The sequence below is a fragment of the Rhea americana genome, unplaced genomic scaffold (genome assembly GCF_003343005.1).
Source record: "Rhea americana isolate MKP2758 unplaced genomic scaffold, rheAme1 scaffold_140, whole genome shotgun sequence".
Classification (NCBI taxonomy): domain Eukaryota; kingdom Metazoa; phylum Chordata; class Aves; order Rheiformes; family Rheidae; genus Rhea; species Rhea americana.
Window position 1 is genome coordinate 2,442,511 of NW_028185484.1, and position 22,942 is coordinate 2,465,452.

Below are 22,942 nucleotides of genomic sequence, written 5' to 3' on the forward strand. Positions count from 1 at the left end.
AAAGGGCTGGAAAGCTGAACGCAAAGTGGAGCGGGACGCGCTCCGGAGCTCTTGCAAGCCCCGAACAGCGCTCCAGCTCCTTTGCGCTAGGCGCCACGCAGACGAACAACGAGAACGGCAGCCTGGCATCGCCGGCATCACCTCCAGACCTTGCAGGGAGAAGAGATACAAAACCCTCTCCCAGGGAGGCAGAGCTAATTTCCTCCTGGGAGTTCAGTAAGACCGGATAGCACAGAGCTCATTCCCCTCTCTAATCAAGGGTTCGTTCAACCGCGTCATCGTGGGCGGCCACGATACTTATTCAACTCTATTTTTTCTCCCTTCAAATCACCGTCTTCCTACCTGAACTACTCTCTAGTTCAAGATTTACACGTAAAGCAATACAGCAAAAATCCAGCAGATATCCTCCTCGCACAGCATGTGAACAGCAGGTCCATCTCCTCCTTCCAGTACTACACGTCAAGCACATGTTTTCCTTCCATATTCAGCAACYGTTCTTGCTCCAGAATTCATTCCAACTTTAAAAGAGGAGGAATATGCCAAGTTGACAGGCTAACAGCTGGCTTAGCAAAAAGGTTTAAAAAAAAAAAAAAAAGCTAGTGACCACAAGGCTGCCTCTGCATATACATATATATATATATGTGTGTGTGTGTGTGTGTATATATATATATATGAAGGTGCTGAAGAGTAGCTCTTCTGAAAGTCCCTAGAGTGAAGTGGCAGACCAAGGTTGCAAGGCGCAAAGGGAACAGCAAATGGCCTGTTCACCTAGTGCCAAAATAACTGCTCCACTCACGAGCCCCTGAAACAAGAGGGCATAAAACAAGCTGCCTGCTTTATTAGAAAAAAGCATAGGAACTCACCAGGCTGCAGATTTACTGCCCGTCAGCAGCAGAGGTTTAACATCTTGATTTCACGCTGATATCCTTCATTACATTTTATTACTGGGCTTTGCTTGTTTATATTGCGACTGCAGCGTTCAGGAGGGAGTTGGAGGGCTTCATTCAAGAACATCCTCGCAGGCCGCAAGGATGCTCGGGCTCCGAACGAAGGGGGCCGGAGCAGGAACAGCTCCGGGCACAGACGCTTGCGCTCTGTGTCGTCCAGGCGGCAAAGGGCCTGGTGGGAATCGTACGCGGCAGCGCCCGTTTATCTAGAGCAGCTGGCCAGGGAGGGCAAAGCGATACACAAGGATATCGGGTCTAGGGCGCTTCGTGACTGCAATCATTTGGCCAGAAATGGTCCTCGGTCCCCGAGCAGCAGGACGCTCCCACTTGGGTGCAGGAAGAAGAAACAAAAAGAATAAATTGGTTCCAGAATCTAAGATGCATTTACTTAATGTGCTCTCARTTACCTCTCCTTCCTTCTCCTCTCCCCAGCAAGCCACGTGCAAACCTTTCTGGGGTGCAATGCAAAATCCCTCTCCCTTCCCTGCCTTTCCTAGAGCAGGTAACCGTTGGCGGCAGGCRGTCACAAAAGCTGTCCTGCAGCATGCCAGGGCCAGTCTAGCCCTGGTCAAACAGCATTTCTTCTGCATTGGGCTTTTCCCAGATTCTTTCCAACACCAGCTCTTCAGGACACCAGTTACATTAATTGGTTGGCACATCCTCCCAACCATAAAGCGTGATTTACGGCCTTGGTGCTGCATGAATAACGGCACGGAACAAGAGCCCACACAAAATAAAGCAAGCCCTAACCCCAGCGGGGCTATTGCAAAGCAGCTGCGCTAAGTGGAACGCTCAGTTTTGCAAATATAAGACTAATCCGAGTCCATAAAAAAGACCCCCCATTTGCTGCAGTTTGGGAGCACTGGGTTAACCCAGACCCACCAGCTAGATTAAAGGTCCTCTCAAGTAGTAAAATAAAATAGTTGGATTTGCTTCTGCTTGGGTCCTTACCTTCACATCTGCAAACATGGTACCATCGTCACTTGCAAGAGCAATTCCTCTTTTATAGCAATGCTCTAACATCACCTCCTAATGTTGAAAGTTTTATTATTACTTTCAGTCTCACCAGAGAAGACTAAAAGAGTTTTGGCAAAGCATCTCTGGCACTTTTGTAGTTTCAAAAGTCTTTTCAGACCCTGTTAAGAAATGAGCATGGTGGCACTTCTGCACCAACAGTGGTGGTGATAACTTCTTCCCACTTAAAACAGCAGAAACATCCAATTTCTGTCTATCAGCTSGGTATGGTATCAGTCATAACTACTGCAAAAAAATCTAGTAAGTTGCCTAGGAATATTGGTGCTTAAAGTGAAAACTTTAGCAGAAAAACAAGAAAGCAGAAGAAATAAGTTGTCTATCTTAAAATCACAGAAATGGTGATGGGACCTCTGGAGGTTTCTAACTCAACCTTCTGCTCAAAGCAGGAGCACCATCAACACCAAGTAAGGTCAGCTGCAGCTTCACGTAGCCAAATCTGAAAAACTTCCAAGGACAGAGACCCCACGGCCTCTCTAGATAGGCCCAGCCCCCATTCGCTCATTGCAGGTCATATTATTCAAGGTCCTCACTCATCCCAAGATGACCTGCAACTGGACCAGCTTCAGTTTCCTCATATCCTTCTTAAGCTGGGATGCCCAAAACTGGATGCAGTATACCASTGTGGCCTCACCAGTAGGAAAGATGGATAATAGCTTTTCTGAATTTACTGGTCATATTCCTCTTAATGCCACCAAGTACAAAGTTTGCTTTATTTATAAGGACAAATAAACAATAACAATAACCAACACAACCTTAGGTCCTTTTTAGCAAAGCTGCTACCCAGTCGGTTGCTTCCCAGAACATAGTTCAGTGTGCACCTGACATAAAAAGCCTTTGGAGGACACCAGGACTTTGATGTTTATAGGTTTCCTAAGCTCAGTTTCAGAGCATCAAGTTTTTCAAGATCTGGAGTCCTTTGCAAACACCAATCACTTATCTCAGGAAATACAGAAGAACGTGTAAATGTATAAGCCTGTGCAGTTCCACCACCCTGAAAAAGCTAATACCTTTCTACAAAAGAGAATATTCAAGACTATGTAGGAAGATGATGGCGACTTTCCAAGTGTGGAACRTAGCACCAGGATGAGGCACGGGCTGCTCCACTGTTCCCTACACTGCAAAGTATCACTAAGTGCTTACTCTTTTCAATACACCTCCCCGGAGCAAGCGTCCTGACTCCGCTATTACTAGTCAAGCATCAAACATGATTTAAATACTGATATTTAATTACATATCAACGATAATGGCTCTGATCATCCTCCTTAATTTGTAATTCTTTTTTCCTTCTCTCCGTTGTCTCCCTCCTCTTTCTGATAAAGCGACCAGGCAGGGAATCGCTCCGAGACAGTCAGCACCGCTCTTCTGCGGGGTGACCACTCTCGAGCGAAGCATTCCATGCCAAAGCACTGACTTTTTATTTTAAGCGCATTAAGAAAGCATACTAAAAGGGYAAAACATTTTACAAGCTGGCAGAGGCCTCGTCTTGTGATTTTCTACTTACYCTTTACAAAGCATGACATTAAGAAAACAATCTGACTGTCTAGAAATTATTTACATGACAACAAGTCYTGCTGTTCTGTATCTGAAAGATTTATAATTCAATTTTCCATGACTGGAATTGGTCTTTAGTTTGATCCCTAACTCAAAATTTGAATAAGAGCAGTCAATCTGTCAGATTAACAGAATATTACAGCAGACAGTTCACCAAGTTCCCCTGTTCTTTTCCCTATAGGTACTACAGTCTAGCCCATGACACCTTCTTACTCCAGCCACAATATGTGAGCCAGAACAAAGGCCAGAGTTTAAAATGTGTACGCTGTGAAACTTRGGTGCAAACTTTAAGTTCAGACAATAAAAGAGCAAAATTTTTTCAACAGGGCCAGAATTTCACCATCTGTTTTAAAAACATCAACTTACTTGTTCCGTTTGCATGCATCTCCCCCATGCGTTGACCACTTCATCCCAATTTTCAGACCACCTTACAACCCCTTAGATAATTCCTCTGCTTACTGGGAGCATCTCATCCTTCAAACATTCACAGTAAAGGCTCTGCCTTCCTTGGACTTCGGGAATGTCTAGCTCCAAAGCCAATACTGTGACTTCGACCCACGGACAATTTCCCTATTTGGCTATCATTTAGACTGTTCATATTTAGAAAAAATGGTGCATTAACTCCAGAGTTATAGGGGTAAAACTGAAATGTTGTCATGACAGAAAAAGAAAGAAATATATAACTGCCATATTGAAAGTAAATACTATAGACCATTAAGACAGAAAAGAATCGAACTTTTTAAAAAAACATCGATTATTCTGGAATAATTAATTAGYGGAGCTATAACAATACATAAAATTGCTAGCCTCTGACTCTTTTGATAATTTATGCAAGATTAAAGTATCGCTGTGGTTGCCTTTTCCATTGCCTAATTCAGCATTTTCTTTTTCCTTATGAAAGCAAGACTCTAGATTTAACTGCTCTAATGCCCTTTTGCAGTGTTTGGTGTAGTAAAACCTAACAGCCACTACTGCACGCTAGCAAAGAAATGATGGATCACGGAAGCTCACAGAAGGGGAGCACCATAAAATGCCCCAGTTAATGTTGAGATAGTAGAGTAAATCTTATTTCAAAAATATATATATATATATATTTATATATATATATATATATATATATATATAAAATACCATGCACACACACGTATACACACACACACACACACAGTGATAGCACTGATGAACTTGTTTCATCCTATCAAATCCCCTTTTGATTCTTCTCACCGATAACAGACACTTCCACACAAAGCATCTTCTCTTTCCTAATAACCAAGTGAGCCATTGCCTCGCAAGGAAACCATTTCAAAGGCAGTGGTGCTAAATTAAGCTCACCAATCAACGGGTAGASCCGGCTAAGAAAGACCATCATGCAGGTGAGAGGTTCATCTCTTCTTCAAAAAGCTTCTTCAAAAGAAGATTCTTTTTTCCTCAAAGAGCACCATTTCAGGCTATTCTGAATATCAGGCCCTTCAACCCTAGCGTGTTATTCTCCCCCCAGCACACCCAGAGCTGAAGATAACGGCAGACTACGGAGAACATTTGCAAAGCCCAAAGCCGCRTGCATCTCACCAGTCAAGGTGGTGAGACGGCACGCAGCCGTCCCAGCGGTCTGCAGGCTACCTCCTGACTGCTGGCTCTGCGTTGCACCTTCTCAGCATGGTTCCTTACATCTCCACAAAATATGGGTCCTGCYCTCCTGCAACCAGAAGCTCTGGTAGTTTGGCAGTAGCATTTTACCTCTCAGCACGCTTGGCAACTACTGAACTTTCAGAAGAGCTCTGCACTTCTTGCACAAGCTGTCTCAGGCTAGAAACGGGCTGCAAACACAGACATGCTCGTTCGTTTTACTGAAGAGGTCTCACGAGACATCTCATTTCTAGGACGTTCTTCAAAAAAAAAAAAAAAAAAAAAAAAACCTCAGGTCGCAGGCCGCATCTACCCTGCGGGCTAAAGGGTGGACATGAGCTCGGCAGCTCTCACCGCTGCCCCAGGAACATCGCTGGCAAGCGAGCAACGGCACGCTCKGCGCCGTCGCAGGCCCGCACTAAGGCTCCAAGTATGTTCGTGCCCTTTTCCACCAGRGAGCCCTCGAGGGCAGGCTTAAAGGCTAAAAACGTGTAGGATCAATTTGGAGAACAGATCTGGCCCTACACTTCCCCGGCCAGGCTGATACACCACATACTACCCTTCCTTGATGCTACCCAAAACAGCCCCAAGCAGAGCCCAAAATCCGCACGCACGCGGATTACACAAAGGCATCCGAGAGGATGAAAAGCTCCTCAAACTCAAAATTTTCCCCACAGGCAGTAGCAAAATTCCCAAAGACAACTGAAGTAAACGTGCTTCCTACCCCTTAGACTAAAGCAGAAAGCTGAAACYGCAAAAACTGCTGTACCAGCACGGTTTTGTAGGACTCGGGAGATGTTGTCAAGTCCACAAAGCACTTACCCCAGGTGCACTTACGCATCTGTTAATATTCTGGGGGGTATTACTCATTTATATCGTTTTGTAGAGCACAAAGCCCAAYGCAAGCGAACAGCCAGGCTCTTGAACGAAGGGCTTGTAATTCAACTCAGCAGCGATACAGAGGACTCGCTGCACAAAGCTCCCGAGCTTTTACTAGGAAAATCGAATGGGAAGTGCTTGTGAAAGGAGAGGGAAAAAAAAAAAAAGAAAAGAAAAGAACACCTTGTAAATTGGGATTTGGAGAAGAACGGGAAGCAGAAAGTGGAACAGAACCTCCCCAGATTTTTCAGGGAGCCAAGTGTTTGTGGGCGTGGGATTTGGGGAATTTTGACAGGGCTGTGGAAGATGCTCCCACCAGCAACACAGGCAACAATTCATAACCAGGGAAACAGSAGGAAATTCATCTGTGACCATGCCTGGGATGCTTGTTTTCAGTCAGCTTTTTTATATTAGGTGAAAATAAATAGTGAAAGAAAAAAAACAAAAGGAAAAGATGACTCATTTTCAAGCCTCAGGTTGTGGATCGAGTACATTTTTTAAGGGGCTTAAATGCCAGCTTTTATTTTTATTAAGCACCCCCCCCCAAAAAAAAAAGACACGCAAAGGGATAAGAGCAGCAGCACTGAAATTCCGCACAACTCTGAGTAGCGGGTACGGTTTAAACTTCAATCACCGATGAACATGCAGTTTCCTGGGATGCATTCATTAAACATACTAGATCAGCTAATCTGCCCGAATAATTTCCACYTGCAGGGTTTTTAGAGAATTGTCTTTTCCTCCCCCCCCCCAATCTGGGTATGTGCCTGGTTTTTTTTAAAAAAATAAAAAAATAAAATAAAAAAATAAAAAAGGCCACACGGCACACAGTATTACTTCTGTTTCAGACAGGATGCCCGGCCTTTGAGATGTGAACAGCAGCCAGCAAGGCTTCTCTTCCCGCACGGGCTCGCTCCTTGTGCCTGCGGAGGGAGCCGCGTTCCAACAACGGATTTCACCGTAAAAATAATAGCAAGCAGAGACACCCAGCTAGAAAGCCCTGATGACCAAAACCGCACCAGGCAATGCAGATCAGCAGTTACGCTATTCGGAGTGACAAGTTACAGAYGTGAGCCAAGAAGCGGCACGAGGCAAGCCCGGGAGGACGAACGGGACGCGCATGCCGGCGCAGCAAGACCTACTGCTCTGTTTCTGTTTGTTTTCGTTTGGGTGAAGAGGAGGATCTATTTTTGCCCCTGCATCGTGCAGTCCCTGAAAGGCTTGAAATCTTAGAAAAGCCCTCCCATGGCTCTGACCCTTGATATTTTCAAGTCCAGTGAGAGGATGTCCTACACCTCCAAAGCTGAGTGCTTTTCCTAGTAGCGTTTCCCCTATTCRGGGAATAAATTATTCCCCAAAGACCTGCCGGCTACTAAAAGAATTTCACAATCCGATGGTAGCCAGCACTGAACACAGGTACGGGAGAGTCTCTAAAATAAGGGAGACCAGGTACCGAGAGATGATTTTCAACACTAAATCGAGCGCGCAGTTTGGATTTGACAGCAAAAGGGAGGAAGAACAGACACAGCAACTAAGAACGGCCGAAAGCAGCTCYCCTTAAAGAGTAAGCAATCCTCTCCCTCACGCCAGCGCCTGCTGCTCCCTAAGCCCTCATCGGCCAGTCCGCAGCTYTCCCGAAGCACTGAGCCCAAACCTACTCCAGCTTACCCCGGCTTAGCGGAGCAGGGCTCTGGTGCACGGGCCTCGCTCTGGCGCAGGGGCAGTACCTGGCACGCACGTGTGTTTGAGAGCACGCTATTGCTTTCAGATGGCATCACTGATACACTTCAGTCTGGATGTTCCTCTTACTGCAGTCACCGGTTTACCTGACCCCCAAAGCCAAACGCTGAAGCTTTCTAGCGAGCTCTGGGAAAGAGGCAGTTCGCATGGTGCCGCCTCCTCATTTAGGAACACTGACTTCCCTCAAGCGAAGCAGCCCCTTGTTTTTAAGGGAGGTCTCTGAAAACAGAATCCCCACTGCTGGCTGCCTCCAGCTCCTCTTGCAGCTTGGGACAAGTCACCTGTAAATGCCAGCGAAAGCCAGAAACCCAAAACCGTTACTTACGAACACTGACGTAACCGCTGCTGGGAGAAAGCCAAGTATGTGAACTTTCCCCAATTACTGCGAGGGGCCGAGCAGCCACTTAGCCAGCCACACTCCACCCCTGCTCCCAAGGACAAGCCAGGGAAAGGAGGAGACATCTGACAACATGATGATTTATGGACAAGGTCAATCTACATATGACAGCGTGGCCGGTAATGACATTATCTGTGCCAGCCCGGAGCAGCAAACCTGTGAACGGCTCAGATAAGCTCCTGCAGGGAGGAAGGATCTGTTCAGAAAGACAAAACTAACGATGGAGCGGAGAAGAAAAGACACAACGAACTCCAAGGGATCCTGTGCAGCATTATGCACKACACAAGAGCTTCCCTCGAGGACAAGGCTCATAACCCCCAACTACTCCTAATACAAYGCAGCAGAGACGTTGCACCAGCTTCATTTGAATGCAATGGGATCAGAGATCTTACCTCAAGGACAGGGGCAACACTTGGTGCAATTCACTGAYAGGAAAAAAATAAAAATAAAAAAAGAATTATGCAAGAAACACCAGTTAAAGACAGCACTAAACTGAAATCTCCCCATCAGAAATATTTGCTGGTTGCCCTTCATATACATACATATATATATATATATATATATATATATAAAAAGTCAATAAACCAATAAATAAAAGGAGATACAAGATCCAAGGCTGAGATTTGCAAAGCTGGCAGAGGGACACAAACACCCAGCCTCAATAAAATTAACAGCAGCTGAGCATTCAAATGCCACCCATAACTTAGTCCTCACCATTTACGCCCTGTTTACTTGCTGCACTCGGCTGGGCATGAGCAATGAAAACCAGCTCCTTGCACGCCTGCTGTCACCAGTCTTTTCTGAGCAAGCGTCCAGCAGCCTACATTACAGGGCAAAGCCAATAAATAAATTAAGATTTGGGGAATTTTTGGAAAGTAATCACCACTCTGACTGAAATTAGGTAGTTGTAGAGACACTTCTGCAGATAACAGCAGGCCTTACAAATCCTGATGATCTTGCAAATCCTCTCTAGAAAAAAAAAAAGATGCAAGTACAAATAGGATTTCCTTCTATTGAGCATGTTTACCGAATCCAGTTTCAATGCTGATAGTGACAACAGAGGACAAAGAGGAAATTGAGATCACGGTTCCTGTCACCAATCTGGAGTATGAGAAGATGAGAAAGGAATATTTGGGACCAGAGAAGGGGATTGGAAGGACGCAAACTAGTATCTTAGTAGTGCATGTAATGGACGCAAAAGATCCGCTCTCACTTGAGCTTCCATTGCCAAGGCATTCGTAAGGCAAAGGCATTAAGGCAGACACTCCTGAACCATCTTACCATGAAACCAGAAGTTAGCTGACCCTCTGCGGTGCAGCCAAAGGGTCATCCGCCGCAGCGCAGCTCTTCGCATGGCCATTGCACCGACCCGCAACCCTGTGGCGACAAGGGCTCCTCTCCTACCATGTGTCTCCCCTGTGCTGTCATGATCCGAAAGCCATCACACAAAAGCTAGTCTAAAACATGGGTCAGGAAATCGCTCTCTAAAAGYGAGAGAAGGTTGCTACAGTTTCAACTCAGGTGGGGCATCAGTGAAATAAGTTTATCTTARAGGTTGTGCAGCCTCCATCCTTGGAGATGGTCAAAACCATCTGGACAAGGTCCTGGGCAACATGCTGTAGGTAACCCTGCTTGATCAGGAGGGTTGCACCAGAAGATCTCCAGAGGTGCCTTCCAAACTCAACCACTCTGCGATCTCAGAGGAGTCCCCAGGCAGTCAGATACCTCCGCCACAGATAGCGTATGCGTTTCACTGTACCGCATTCCGCTCATCCAGCAGCAAAGCCAACTGCACACCGGGGCCAAACAGCGCTGATGGGGCCGTGTCGGAGGAGCGACGCCTGCCAAAGCTTATCGGTCTCAATCTGGAGCGTTAYGTTTGATCCGGCATTCCCAAAGCACACCTCAAAGCCGCTCCACACTGGAAACATCATATTTCGCACTGCTTTTGCATTGGTGGGAGACAAAAGTCACAAAATAAAACACCAGCGTTGGGATACAAACTATTCCCCACCAGGACATTTTCTTTTCACTCCCCCCTCCCTTAGCATCACACTCAAAAGAGCCACGTTAGAAGCTGGGCTCCTTCCATACAGGCGGAAAGAAGGAGTACTGACGTTTGGGAGGGTCGTGTCGGCAGAGCAAGGTGGAAGGAAGGAAGCGGCCCGAGCAGYGAAGGCAGCCTGCCCTGGAAGCGAGCAAGCGCAGCTCAGCGACGTCCCCCGCCCCGGCACGCCGCGCAAGGACGGGCCCGGGCCGCACGCTTACACGCCGATCGCGAGCAAAATCCCCAAACCCCACAAAGACGGTTTTGTTTAAGGAGCAGCTTACACACAGCAACACAGTAAGCAAAAAAAATCCCCCGAGAAAGCGTTGGCACGCTTTGTAAATATTCTGCTTTCAGCCAGCTGTGACCGTGCCGAAGCAATCCCGGGCACACGGCTGAGAAGTCCTGCCTGGAAGGGGGACATTACAGGGGGGAAAAAGCCACGGAGGAGCCTCTTGCCGGCATCTTTGTAATATTCTGCAATCCCCCACAGGCAAGACGGGCAGCCCGCACTGCTGCTGAACAATGCAGTTTTGAATTCAATTAAAGTGATTATCTGTTGTGCCAAATAAATTGTGTACAGCATATATCCTGCAGCATTTTACACCTTCAGGCTCATTATTTTCTAACCGTTTCCTCCTGTTTATGCGCTTTCAAATTAAATTGCTGATAATACGCGCCAAAATAAAAAATGAGCGCACCTTGTCCGAAGAAAATTGATTCTCCTTTTTCCTGAACCGGGCGATTGCCAGGTTTTATATACTCTGTTCCTAGCGATCATTAGTAATTCAATTTTCTTTTTATTAGCCCCCTTATCTGCTGAGCAATATAGTGGCAGAGCTGACCTCTTTCGCACGGGTAAATGTTTAAAATCTTTTCCCTGATTAATTTTGCCAGTTAAGGAAAAGAGGAGAAATGGCCCGGCTCTTAGCCATCACAATGAATAAAGCTTAATGTTGATTGTGATGGAATTTCTAATGCCAGGGAAATTGATTGAACGCAGCAATTACACTGCAATAGTAACTCAAGGGAAATGGGATAGTTTTCTCCTGGCCATAGCCTTTTGGTTATTTAAAACAATCCAATTTGCAAGGATAATTATATATTAGTGTTTTATCTGCCACTTGAAATGAACATGGGAGTTTTGATACTGGCCYAGCATTAGCAGGTTATTGCTGCAAATTACTTGATATCTGCTTTCTTTCACATAAAGACGAAATTAGGCCATCAATAACGAGAAAAAGGTGGACGAGGGGGAGATGCAAGGGGCAAGAGTGCCCTCTGCAGGGCAGCGGGGAAGGTGGGCGCGCGGGACGCCCCGAAACCCCGCGGCCGGGCACGGGCTCTCCGCCGGCTGCCGCAGCTCGGCCACGGAAACACGGCCGGCGGGGCTCAGCACCGCCGCGCAACACAGCAACGGCATCGATTTTCCCGGGGTGGGAGGAGGTTCGTGACCGCGAGCATTTGCCCGCTTCACGTAAAAAAAGAAAATAAAGAGCCAAGAAAAGGCYTCCTCCTGCAAGGTGCAGGACACACTACATCCACCAGCTCCACCTGGCACCCAGAGTAGTGTTAAGCGGCTCCTAGTAGCATTAAGCAAAATAAAAATTAAGTGGTGGGAGGGGGGGGGATTCCTGCACCACCGTAATTACAACCCACCACTACTGGCAGCAAAGTCACTCTGCAAACGATGGAGGAGGAGGAGTCAGGTATTTATCCTCCACTTTGAATCTTTTGGTTCGGCTGCCAGAGAAAGGGGACTGGGGCAATTGCCATCCGCGAAAACGCAGCCAGAGCTTAATTACCTGCCGGCCTCCCCTGGCTCGTTGCATCAGAGAAAGGACTGCAGCTTCGTGGGGAACTTCACAGTCAGCTTTTACGACAGCTTCCGAACACGACAAACCGCCGTTAAAAAACAAAAAAGGTCCAAAGAAAAAAAATACACACACACACACACACACACATATATACATACATAAGACTTGCAGAATTAATTCTAGTTAGCATTTAAACAGGCTGCGTCACTTCTGTGCAACACGGCGCCACGAGAATCGGGTTCAGCCAGCAGGATTTTCGCCCACCAGTTTTTCCCCCGGATAAGCAGAGAAGCAACAGTCACATTTCCCCTTCCTGTAAGTCAGAGCTGAACTGTCTCGCTTGCTCAAGACGCAGGGGAGAAAGCCTGATCTGCTACATATATACAGTAATAGATACATATATATACATATATGTATACAAAGCCTAGTGATTCAGGAGTCTCTAGCAAGCAGGTACTGGCACAAAATGAAGCGGATGCCTCATTCAAAGATGGGAAGTCCATCAGCTTCATCCAGTTCTTGACCGTGGCCCAAGCAGGGGCTTGTTACCTGAACAGATTTACAACTTCCAGCAAAGCAATTATCTCCAAACTCTCCTTCCTCCTAAAAAGGGCCTAAGAAGTTAAATGGGAGGAAGATAAAATAAAGAAAAAAGGAAGTACTTAATATTAATGGCACACAAAATCCCAAAGTTGTTTGGTCAACATGAATTTGGCCCTGCTCAGCAACAACTTTTTCTGCTCCTCTTCGCTTTGGTAAAACACTTGACCTCGGACTGTGCACATATTGCCCCAGCCTGACTTTCGTGTTACAATCCCTGGATAAATAGACCATTAGCTACATCAAGGATGCTTCAAAGCTCTACTGTCCTATCAGAGCAACTTTAATTTGGGATATAGCCCTATCTCTGAATGGTTATTAAATGCTACATTTGATTAAATGAATATGTTAGCGCTTATTTATAGCAGCTGCAGGTTGACAGTAGTCTTGAGAGCCACCAAAATAACGCCAAGGGAAGGGCTACAGCTTTGACTTTCCATTTTCTCCCTAGTAGGGTCTCTGGTTATGGAATAAAAAACAGGTGATTCCCAGAGAGACAACTTCTTCCGCACACAGACTATTAGGCAGCATCAATCTGAGACCAAGTCACAGCTGCAGGTCTCCAGCTTTTCTGCGGCCGTGCTTCACGATGGTTGCCCAACACCTCCAAAGGAAGCTCAGCGTCTTTGCTCACGCCTTAGGTACGTACTGCGGAACCTGCGCCACGTATCCCAAAAGCCTGTTTAACAGGGCAAGCAGGAAAACACCAAAGCTGCGTCAAAACACTGCCTGCGTCAGCCTGGGCTCTCAAACACTCCCAGGCCACCTGTAGGGAAGGAAGAAGCTAATCCAGCCTTTTGCACCCACAGTGTAATGCAAGAGGTAGGCACGTTTCCCCCCAGGAATCCTCGCTCTGACAGTCGTCGGCCTTGATGGACATAGGGTCTGCATCTGGCTCTGGATCCCACGGCTCCCGCACGAGCGCGGGCACTGTGGGTGGTTTCTCACCACTCAGACTTCAGTAGTCACAGGACCCAGGCTCCAGCACTGCCACATCCATCTAGTCGGATCACAAGCCCGGCCTGGACCATCTGGCTTTTTATAATTGGTTTGTTAGCTGAGTGTTGCGTGTGTCCAGACTTGAGAAGACGAGCAACATCACTCTACTCTGAAGAAAGCCATTCTGCTGGCCCGGGCCACCATCTGCTCCAGAAACCTCCAAATCTGGCTCTCTTCTCACTACAATAAGAGTTGCCCACAGAGGCCTGATAGTTCAGGCCGGAGAGCCTGTATTTTTCTAATCCATACTTTACTCTTATCAAGCAGTGGTAGGACAGCAGCTCCCGTGCTCCCTCAGTATATGTCTCTCCATGCTCCTCCTGCTCCTGGAGACTCCTAGGAACATCTCAGTCCCCAAGCTACTTCTCTGGCCCTTAGTCTTGCAACTTCCTCCAAGACTGAAACACCATGACCCATTTTCCCCACTTTGCACAAGCACAGAGTAATAAAACAACCCTCCCAAAGTCTTTCAAATAACCCATAAACCTCTAGCCCCCAGCTCACAATGAAACCAGAGGACACCGGCTCAGCAAGTGACCGCCTGTCAGCAGAGCTCACTACCAAGCCTGCCCACACTCAGCCCATCCAAACTAAAAAGTATCTGCTTACAAACCGCRGTAGAGCAAGTACAACCCACCTGGCACAAGGAGCCAGTTAGGAGTGATAGGTGTCCGCTGCTGCAACGCAGGACTGCTAGCACTCAACCTTAACCAAATGCAAGCTGGTGAAGCCAATCCTGCCAAAACTCACTTCGCAATTTCAAAGCCCTTGAGACTCTTGCTGACTTTCCCTGCTAAGCGGTTAAGCAAAGCAGCTGTGTATTGCTCTGCAGCCACCTCTCTGCTCTCCAGAGCTGCCGTTGTCAGGAGAGGGAGCATCTGCCATGTCGTTTGGGATCCCCTGAGATGAAGGTACAATGGAGGTTAGATTACCAGTAGCCATCCAGAATTAGACACCTATATGATACTAGTGTTCAGTGCTTGATGTTTTAGCAGCGAGGGGACAGCTTGTGAGCGCAGTAGAGAAAAGGCTACCCAGATTTTGAAGGGATTACACCATTGCGTTGCACCTTAGAAAACCGCTCAGAAAAGATGGCACACAGCCAAGTTCAGAGTTATCACATTAGGTGAAAACATACCAAGAAAGATACCTGAACTGAGCAAGGTCCTCTTAGCAAGAGGACCTATTTAGCACAGCTACGTCTCAAGATAAGCACTGGCAACATCTCTGCAGAAAGGCTAGACGAAGCAGTAAAAAATACAGTAGAATCAACCTTGTACCATCCCTGGGGATGAGAAAGGCAGCCTCAGGAATCCATCCCCAGCTTTAATCGAGTGGTTCCAGTCCCACTTGACAGTCCATTTTCCAAGGCTGCTGGCTGGTCACCTGCAGTATAGAGTCCATCTCTGTTACAGAAGGCAGGAAAGAAATCTAGAAGGCATTTTATAATTACAGTGGAGAGAAGAATGGGAATCATTTTAAGTGACCTTCTAAAACACCAGGGTCTATCTTCCTACCAGCGCAGCCGGACACGGAACAGCTCWCACACACTCACACACACAGGGAAAGAAGGCAGGGCACTTCCTCTTGCTTTCAGCAATTTTAAAACTGGAGTAAGATATTCTTGCAGCAGCTGGCTACCATTTGCAAAGAAAAAAAGCCACACACAAGTTCTCAAAGTCACAAAGTTTTATTAAGGCAGAGACTCATTTCCACATCTATGAGCCAAGCACAGATCCAAGCACTTCTACGCAGTCGCTTCAACGTACACAGCTCACAACTCTTAGAACTTAGGGGTTTTGTCTCTGCTAGACCTGACTAGCGACTGTCAGAAACAGTCTAATAATCTGATTCCACTTTGGGGCAGGAAAATGAACTAAGATGCTTCCCCAAAGCCACTTCCAGCCCTGTTTTCTACTTTTTTCCTCACTTTCYCTGAATTTCTTTATTTGCCTTCTTTCACTTGGATCAAGGCCAGCAGCACAACCATGTTTCTGCACCATCTACATATTTCCAGTCCTAGAGTCCTAGCTGGTTTAAGATCAAAAATATTCTCTTTATGGGAACATTTCCTCCAATCAAGAAATCGGAATACATTCCCAGAAATACAGAGAGTTTTGGCAGCTGCCAATCAGGCTCTCAGGAGGGCTGAAGATTTCAGATATTCTTATCTTATATGAAGCTTTACTTCTGTTGGGCACACACTTTCACCTACAGCTTCTAAAGAAAAAGAAAAAGAAAAAAAGAGAGATGCTACAAATACACAGCTGTAATTCACCAAGTTTCAATTTGAGCTCTACTCTGCCTTGTTTTTCAGACAGGGAAAAACACCCCTAAAAATAGACAGACGGGGAACGGAGCAAGCTCTACAGGCATCCTCAGGGGCAGAGCAGCTTATGAGCAAAGCTGGTAGCTGCCTTGTCCCTGCCCTGCTGAAAGTATCTCATTGTAGGGTTGGCATCTCTAGGAGGAAACCACTAAACACAATGTCTAATCCCTAGAGAAACCTGGGGTTAAGGAGCTAGGAGAAACATGAAGACAGCAAGGCTAGCAATAGCAGGTCCAACACAACTGGTCTGTAAATCCCACCAGAGTAAACCCAGAAAGATGTTTTCCAAGCACCAGCCAGGCTTCGATGGGAGCCGGGAGCCTTTCCAACACGAGCRGCTCCAGCGCTGCGACTTCCCACAGGCACAGCCAAGCGCAGACTGCAGTGAGGCCTCCGCTCCGTGTAAACCCAGGTGTAACCGCAGGGCTACATGGAAAGCAAAGCTCTGCTTTAACCCCAGGTCTGTCGCTGGATCATCAGAACAGCTTACATGCCCATCACCATCATTGCCTCAGTTTCCTCATATGCAAAACCTAACTACAACCCTAAATTACTCTGCATCCCCAGAGTCTACCACAGAGTAGGCGGACAAGGCTCTCAGCAAGCTCATTAAATTATTTCAAAAGGCACTTTACAGCACAAAGATTTGTTCAGTGTCTCTTAAYAGAGATGTGTCTGAAGAACCCATCTCTGAAAGACCCCCTGAAGAATGGTCCCTAGAAAGCAGTTTTGGAGGTCTGAGCCCTAAGTTCACCCCAGGACAGGCAGGGGACATTTCACAGGAGGCTCAAGGGCTGCATTCCCCCATCCCACACACCAGCACCACCCAAGGAAGACCTCCTGGCCCCACGTCTCTACCACAGCTGAATCTAGTCACACATTGCACCTGCCACCTCTGGTTTCAGGCATCACAGAAGAGCGGTCGCAGTGCAAGTAGGACAGATCTCCAACCACACATGCTGCCTTCATGCAACACAAATACTTTCAGCGCAGCATTCATGACCCTCCAGACATCAAAGCATTTGCTGATATCCTTGAATTAAACAAGCTTCAGCCCTAAAGCAAGGGGATTGCCAGAACGCTAGATCACCAGCACGACGGCAGAGTTAAACGCAACCTTACTCTCCCGCTTCTGCCTCTCCTATGCACTTTTTTCTGCCTCCCAAAGCACTACCTCTGAAATTCTCCTCCCAGCATCCGCTCCATCCCTTCATTCTTTTCTTAATGCACATGTTTGAGAAGGATTTGGCTTTTTCTCTTCCCCTCCCAAAAACCTTTCCCCCTTCTTGAACTACAGGCCTAGATTCTTCTCCTCTCTGCTGTCAAAATAGAGCAATGTCTTAATACACATTAACACAGAGCTATTTGTCAGAACATGAAATAACTATAAACATACATGTGAACTCTATAATTGCACTGCAGAACAGGAAACCACACAAGCGTCTTCCTGAAAACAGAGGCCAAACAGCTTTACTTCTGGAGATGGACCGCAGCTATGTCACAGCCTAAACAACTCTCCCCGCTCCAGCAATACCTGCCGTCACGGCGTCTCTAGCCAGACCGCTGCACTCAAATGAGCAAAGCACAGGCATGCAGCCAAAACGCATTTCATACCAGCAGAACTGAACTGCAGGGAGGGGGTGAAGCCTCTTGTCCATGATCACGTAGCCATTTAATAGCAGAACCAGACTTCAGAGCAGAAGCAACCAGTTTCATGTGCGCAGATGTGGCTCTCCAGGCCCCAGCAAGCCGCTCCAAGCTGCTTCCTGCTCTGAGAAGCACCAACCCAAGGCAGCGCGACACAGACACAAGGTACCTGTTCATAAGCACAAAGCATTTGGTACCAGCAGACTACCACCACCCACTGCAATAACCAGAAAACCTCCCCCGAGAGAAACATGTAACTTCCCATGATACAAGGCCAACCCAGTGGAGCTGCCAGAGGAACAGTTACTTCTCATTTCAGTTCAGTAGAGGCTCAGAGACAACTCAGCAGCCTTTACTCCTCCAGCAGTTTCAATTTAAACCCAATCACACATAAAAGCTGGAGGGCTGCAGACACTGCATTGGGATACAGGTGCATTAGGTAGGGCGGTAATTGCTAGAGGAGCATCTCACAATATGCACAAGCTCTTCCCTTGTGCGAAGAAAGAGATTATCCAGTCTTACATGTTATTACCATCTCCGCCATCCTCTTCCCATTAAGCCCCTTCTCACTCATTTTTCTATTTGATACCTGCAAATCTAGCAAAATCATGTTAAAGACTAAGAGAAGCTTTAAAATGGCCCTAGCCAGAGATCTTGCAGCACAAACACTTACAAGACAGCTCTGGAGCAAGGCAGGAGCCTTACTCCAGCCAAGACTCTTCTCTTCAGCGTTTGCCRTTGGACTGACGGCAGCAGATCCACCTCCTCGAGGACCCAGTAACTCATTTCCAGATTCCAAGAGCCGCTCTTGGAGCCGCTTCCCCAACGCGCGGTCAGTGAACACCATCGCCGCCTCTGGACGGTTGTTCCTACCTTCCTTGGCAGAGACCTGCATCCGGGTGGCTGGCAGCCTGCACAGCCTGTGTTTGGTGATCTGCACCAGGCCCTTGGGCGAGGAGCGTTTCAAGGTCGCAGAAGTCTTCCCCCGCAAGGAGTTTCTCTTCCTGAGATGGAAGTGACATTTCAGAGGTGTGATAGGGGAGGAGCTGCTCTTCTTATCTGCTGGGGAACTGCAAAGGCACAAYATACCACGGTTAAAAAGAAGGTTGAAAGGTAACCAAGACACACTGGTCCCCTCACCCACCACTAGGAAGAGAAGCCAGGTCACCAAACTCTGTTCTCCTCCACACAGCTACCCTACGTGAAGGTGTAATAAGACACACCRGATAGAAAAGTGCAATAGGCAAATGGAATGTATTTTTGGCAAAGTGCAGATGGAGAATGAGGTGTTTTGACAGTCGAACTGAATTCAGCTCACTCCCTCCTGGCTTCTGTCCAACAGATGCGGGAGAAAAGACAGTGTCCTTTCGAGATCCAAGAGGATCAAACCATGACAGTCAACACACAAACACACACACACACAAAATCCTAACTTTTCCAGCCACCTCACTCCCAAGTCATTTTCCCAGCATGATCTAGCAGCAGACATGTCCCCCAAAAGGGCAACTCAAGGATGGAAAGCTGTGATGCACTGATGAGCAGAGCATCTGGGAAACAGAAGCAGGAACCAGAGGCCCCAGGGTTTCAGCCTTGGCTCTATCACTGGCTCATTGCATCACTTGAAATAGTTATGAAGGCCACAGGCCTCAAATTCTTGGTTACTGCAGTGAGAAAGGAGCCAAAAGTGCCTCCACTGCACTGAGAGTGTTTTTTGGTTAGTTGATACCATGGGGTCAGAGCTGTGCCTCCAAGCTTCACCACATYCCGCTTCTCCCTTCCCCGCAGCACTGAGCCTCCATCCAACCCTGTCACCACTCTGCTGAAAAACACAGCAGGAAATGCAGCTTTCCCACCAGGAGAATAACGTACTGAAGCCTTCACAGCACTTCTACAACACACTAGCTTTAACAGAAAGTCTGGTCCCAATTCCTCATTCGTCTCCCCTTGACTCCCAGCCCAGTTCAAACACCTTCCCACATTAACACACCTTTTCCTTCTGCCAAGCTTCATTTATATCCTTCCCATCGCACTCTGTCCCTATCAGACATGGACAGGGAAGAGAATTCACTTCACAAGACCCAGGAGTATCCCTGCTGGTCTGGCACGGGTGCCCTCTCGGGAGTAACAGGAGCAGGAAGACCACGGATCCATCAATCAGACTCCACAAGGAGAAGGGAAAGTGAGTCTTCAGGTAGGACACAAGCACTTGGCCTACACTGGCAGACAGCACAAAATGTAGAAAAGAGGCAATCCACACCCAGAGAGAGAAGGGAATGGTAACAGCAGAGCGTCACTGACAACACCGTGGCTCTTCCCTTGCAATCAGATTTATGGCCAGCTATCGCTTCTTCCCGGCATTCACAAGCCCGCACAATCCATCTACTATCCCCACCTCCATCCTGGCGTCTGCCAAGCGCTTTACAGTGACAGACGATAAAAGATAACAGTGATTCAAGTCACTTTTGATCTCGCCAGYCCCCAACATAATGAGGCTCTAGGAGTTTGAAAACAAATCAATACAGAAAGAAAGCTGTTTCCTCCCCTCTGAATATTAATATGTTATTATGGTTGAGGAGGAGTCTCCTAAGTGCAGTGGCAAAGTCTTCAGAGAACAGGGATGAGAGATGAGAAGAAAACCCACCTCTGCTTGAAAGATAAATTCAGAGTTTCACAGACTGATAAGAATTAAAAACCTGAGGCCTCACAACAAGTCCACATAGAGCAAAGTCACCATACCTGGAAGGGAAAGGACAAATATACCCTCCCATATCATTATAATTGCACTCATACATACACAACTTACATGCACTTYATGTTATTATCTTGTTATTAATCATTTCAGCATTATTCAACACAGAACGGATGTCCTTCCACAAAGGGCAACGAGCATAAAGAAAAGGGCACAAAGACTTCCACTGAAGCCAGCAGACACGAAATAAAGCCAATGCAATGACTGTACTCTGAAGACGATGAACAACTTACCCCGAGCTTCCTTTTCTCTTGATGATTTTTGTCCGACTCTTCACTTTGTAACCAGAAAATACAGTCTCGCTGAAGGACTGCACCCCGCTGTGACTGACAGATGCGTCATTCAGAGGCAGTGGGACAGAGCTGGCTCTAGAGACACCAGAGATCCCGGCCTTTTTCTGGTCCTCAGACTGCCACCTGAACGCCGACTTGGAGGTGGAGGGAGAAGTCTGCAGGCTGGAGGCTTTCCATTTATACTTACTGGGGGAAACACCCAATTTGGACTGCAGTCCAGACTTCTTCAGCTTTGCTCCCAAGTCTCCTTTTGGCGATAGCTTAGCCATTCTGTCTGCTCCTCCAGCGAGCTTCCTCGCACTATCAGAAGTTCGAGGGCTGATCCATCTTTTCACAGTACGAGAACATTTACCAGGGTTCGCAACCCACGTGTAATTGGTTTTCCTGAATTTCAAAGCTTTACTGGAGACTGATGTTGAGGCAGCTCTTTGAAGACTGGTCGCTTTGGAAAAGACTGAAAATCGACTCTTCATTGGATTCATTCCCACCGCTGAAGTTGCGGCCTGAGCAGGTCTCGAGCGTGTCTCAGTGTTTCTGAGGAGCTTTGGCTCTCCGAGAGCATCCGTGACCTGCTCAGAGCTAGACTGCCCTGGATTTGGTGGCTCTGGCTTCTTCCACGCTGAGCGGCAGCCCAGCTGGCGGTCCGGTACAGCTGAAGGCTGCTGCGGCTCTGACTTGAGCGTTACGGCGCTTTCGCTGGCAGTTCTGCGGGCGGCTGCAGTGCTCCGRGCTGCCTCGTCGGACACATGAACAGTTCTCAGCAAGCCTGACACCTTCAGGTGCACTGAGCTTGCAGACTGGTACGAAGAATTAAAGGAAACTGAGAAAGAGGGCTTTCTCTCATCGTTTTGGCTTGTGCACAGAGAGTTAGAGTATTCCTGCAGATTTTTACCACTGTCTGTAACAGCTACCACCTTTTTCAGCCCAGAAACCTCACGACAAGAACTCACTTCAGCAAAACTTTTAGCTTTTACAACCGGGCCAGGCCTCTGTGGCAGCTGGATCCCAACAACTATATTACCATCTGTAGTCAAGTCCACATGCCTTTCCGGGGCTGYTCCTTGCGGACCGGGTGCCTGGTCACCTCCTTGGCTCACAAAAGCCTGCGAAGTGCTCGCACTTCCACTGCTGTCAGTGTGGCACGCTGGTCGGTTCACAAGGGAGTACTTTTTTCTCCAGGAGTTACCCTGGCGCGGCTGGAAATCCCTGGGAGTCTGCTGGGAGTAGCTGGACGAAAATGCCCCGCGCCTGCTGAAGGTGAGCTGCCGGGGATTCCTCCACCGCTGCATCGCAGAAGGCAGGGGCACTGGTGCATTTCCATGGACGTTTTTATGGTCGTTTATGAGACCTAAACACAACAAGACAGTGTCTGTTAATTGCCATTCCCACCGGAGTTTTGCAATATCACAGCTCTGCTAACTGATTTTCTTTGCACTGCAACGAAGGCAATTGCTCAGCACAGACTTACACAGGGCARGTTTTAGATAACTCGCGCTAGAAGGAAAACTTAGAACAAATATTTCCCTCGATCCCCATGAAAGTCGATAACAAAAGCTATTTAGCAGGACAGCTCAACATGAGTCTGAACCACAGAGTGAAACCACAGATTTACCAGCAGCCTCTTGCCACGTGCTGCACAATTGCTGTTAACCACTGTTTGCCCCTTTACACTCATCTTTGCTGCCAGTGCCAAAACCGCCGCTTGAATTATTGGCTTTGAAGCCTAATAAAAAGTAATGCTGATTTTATGTCCAGATATGACTCCACGTCTCCTCAGAGCAGTCTCTGAGCCCTGCCACAGCACAGCTAGGCAGTTTCCACTAACACGGGGCTGCTTATACACATAGACTGACCCAGGCAGAAAAACAAACCAGCAATGAGGAGGCTAACGAGGAAATCTCAGCTCCATCGTTGAGTCACAGCAAGGCACGTTCATCCCTCTGCCAAGTCCCAGCACCACTTAGCGCTCTAGTTTTCTCATGAATTGTTGGGTTAATAGACACATGTGGATCAGGGAGGGTCTGAGCTTGTTAAGCTCCAGTGTTTATAGAACACTTCAAATAAAAGGGATCACCAAAGGATTTTTTTGAGCCTTATATTTTAGGCACATGCCAGCATGCTCCAGCGTGGAAAAGTTTCTCCTGCTACCAAATAGGAGCGTTCACAGAGGTGCCAAAAAAAAAAAGCAGCGTTGGCAGGCGAGCCAGCTGCACTCTATCCGCAAACAGCCATCCTCGTGCCACGCGCGACCTACCACAACTCACTTTAAAACGTTCACACCCATTAASA

The 22,942-nt window shown here is 47.4% G+C and overlaps 1 protein-coding gene across 1 annotated transcript in view; it reads right to left on the reverse strand.

Moving 5' to 3' along the window:
* The window catches only part of ZC3H3 (zinc finger CCCH-type containing 3), a 127,308-nt gene extending 105,312 nt beyond the window's left edge, over positions 1–21,996 (reverse strand). Inside the window, exons 1-2 of the mRNA XM_085298709.1 lie at positions 20,594–21,996; positions 18,485–18,681 (exon numbers count right to left, since the gene is read on the reverse strand). Of these exons, the coding sequence (XP_085154835.1) occupies positions 18,485–18,681; positions 20,594–21,942 (1,546 nt within the window). The 5' untranslated portion in view covers positions 21,943–21,996. The remainder of the gene's footprint in view (positions 1–18,484; positions 18,682–20,593) is intronic.
* Between the last annotated feature and the right edge of the window lie 946 nt (positions 21,997–22,942).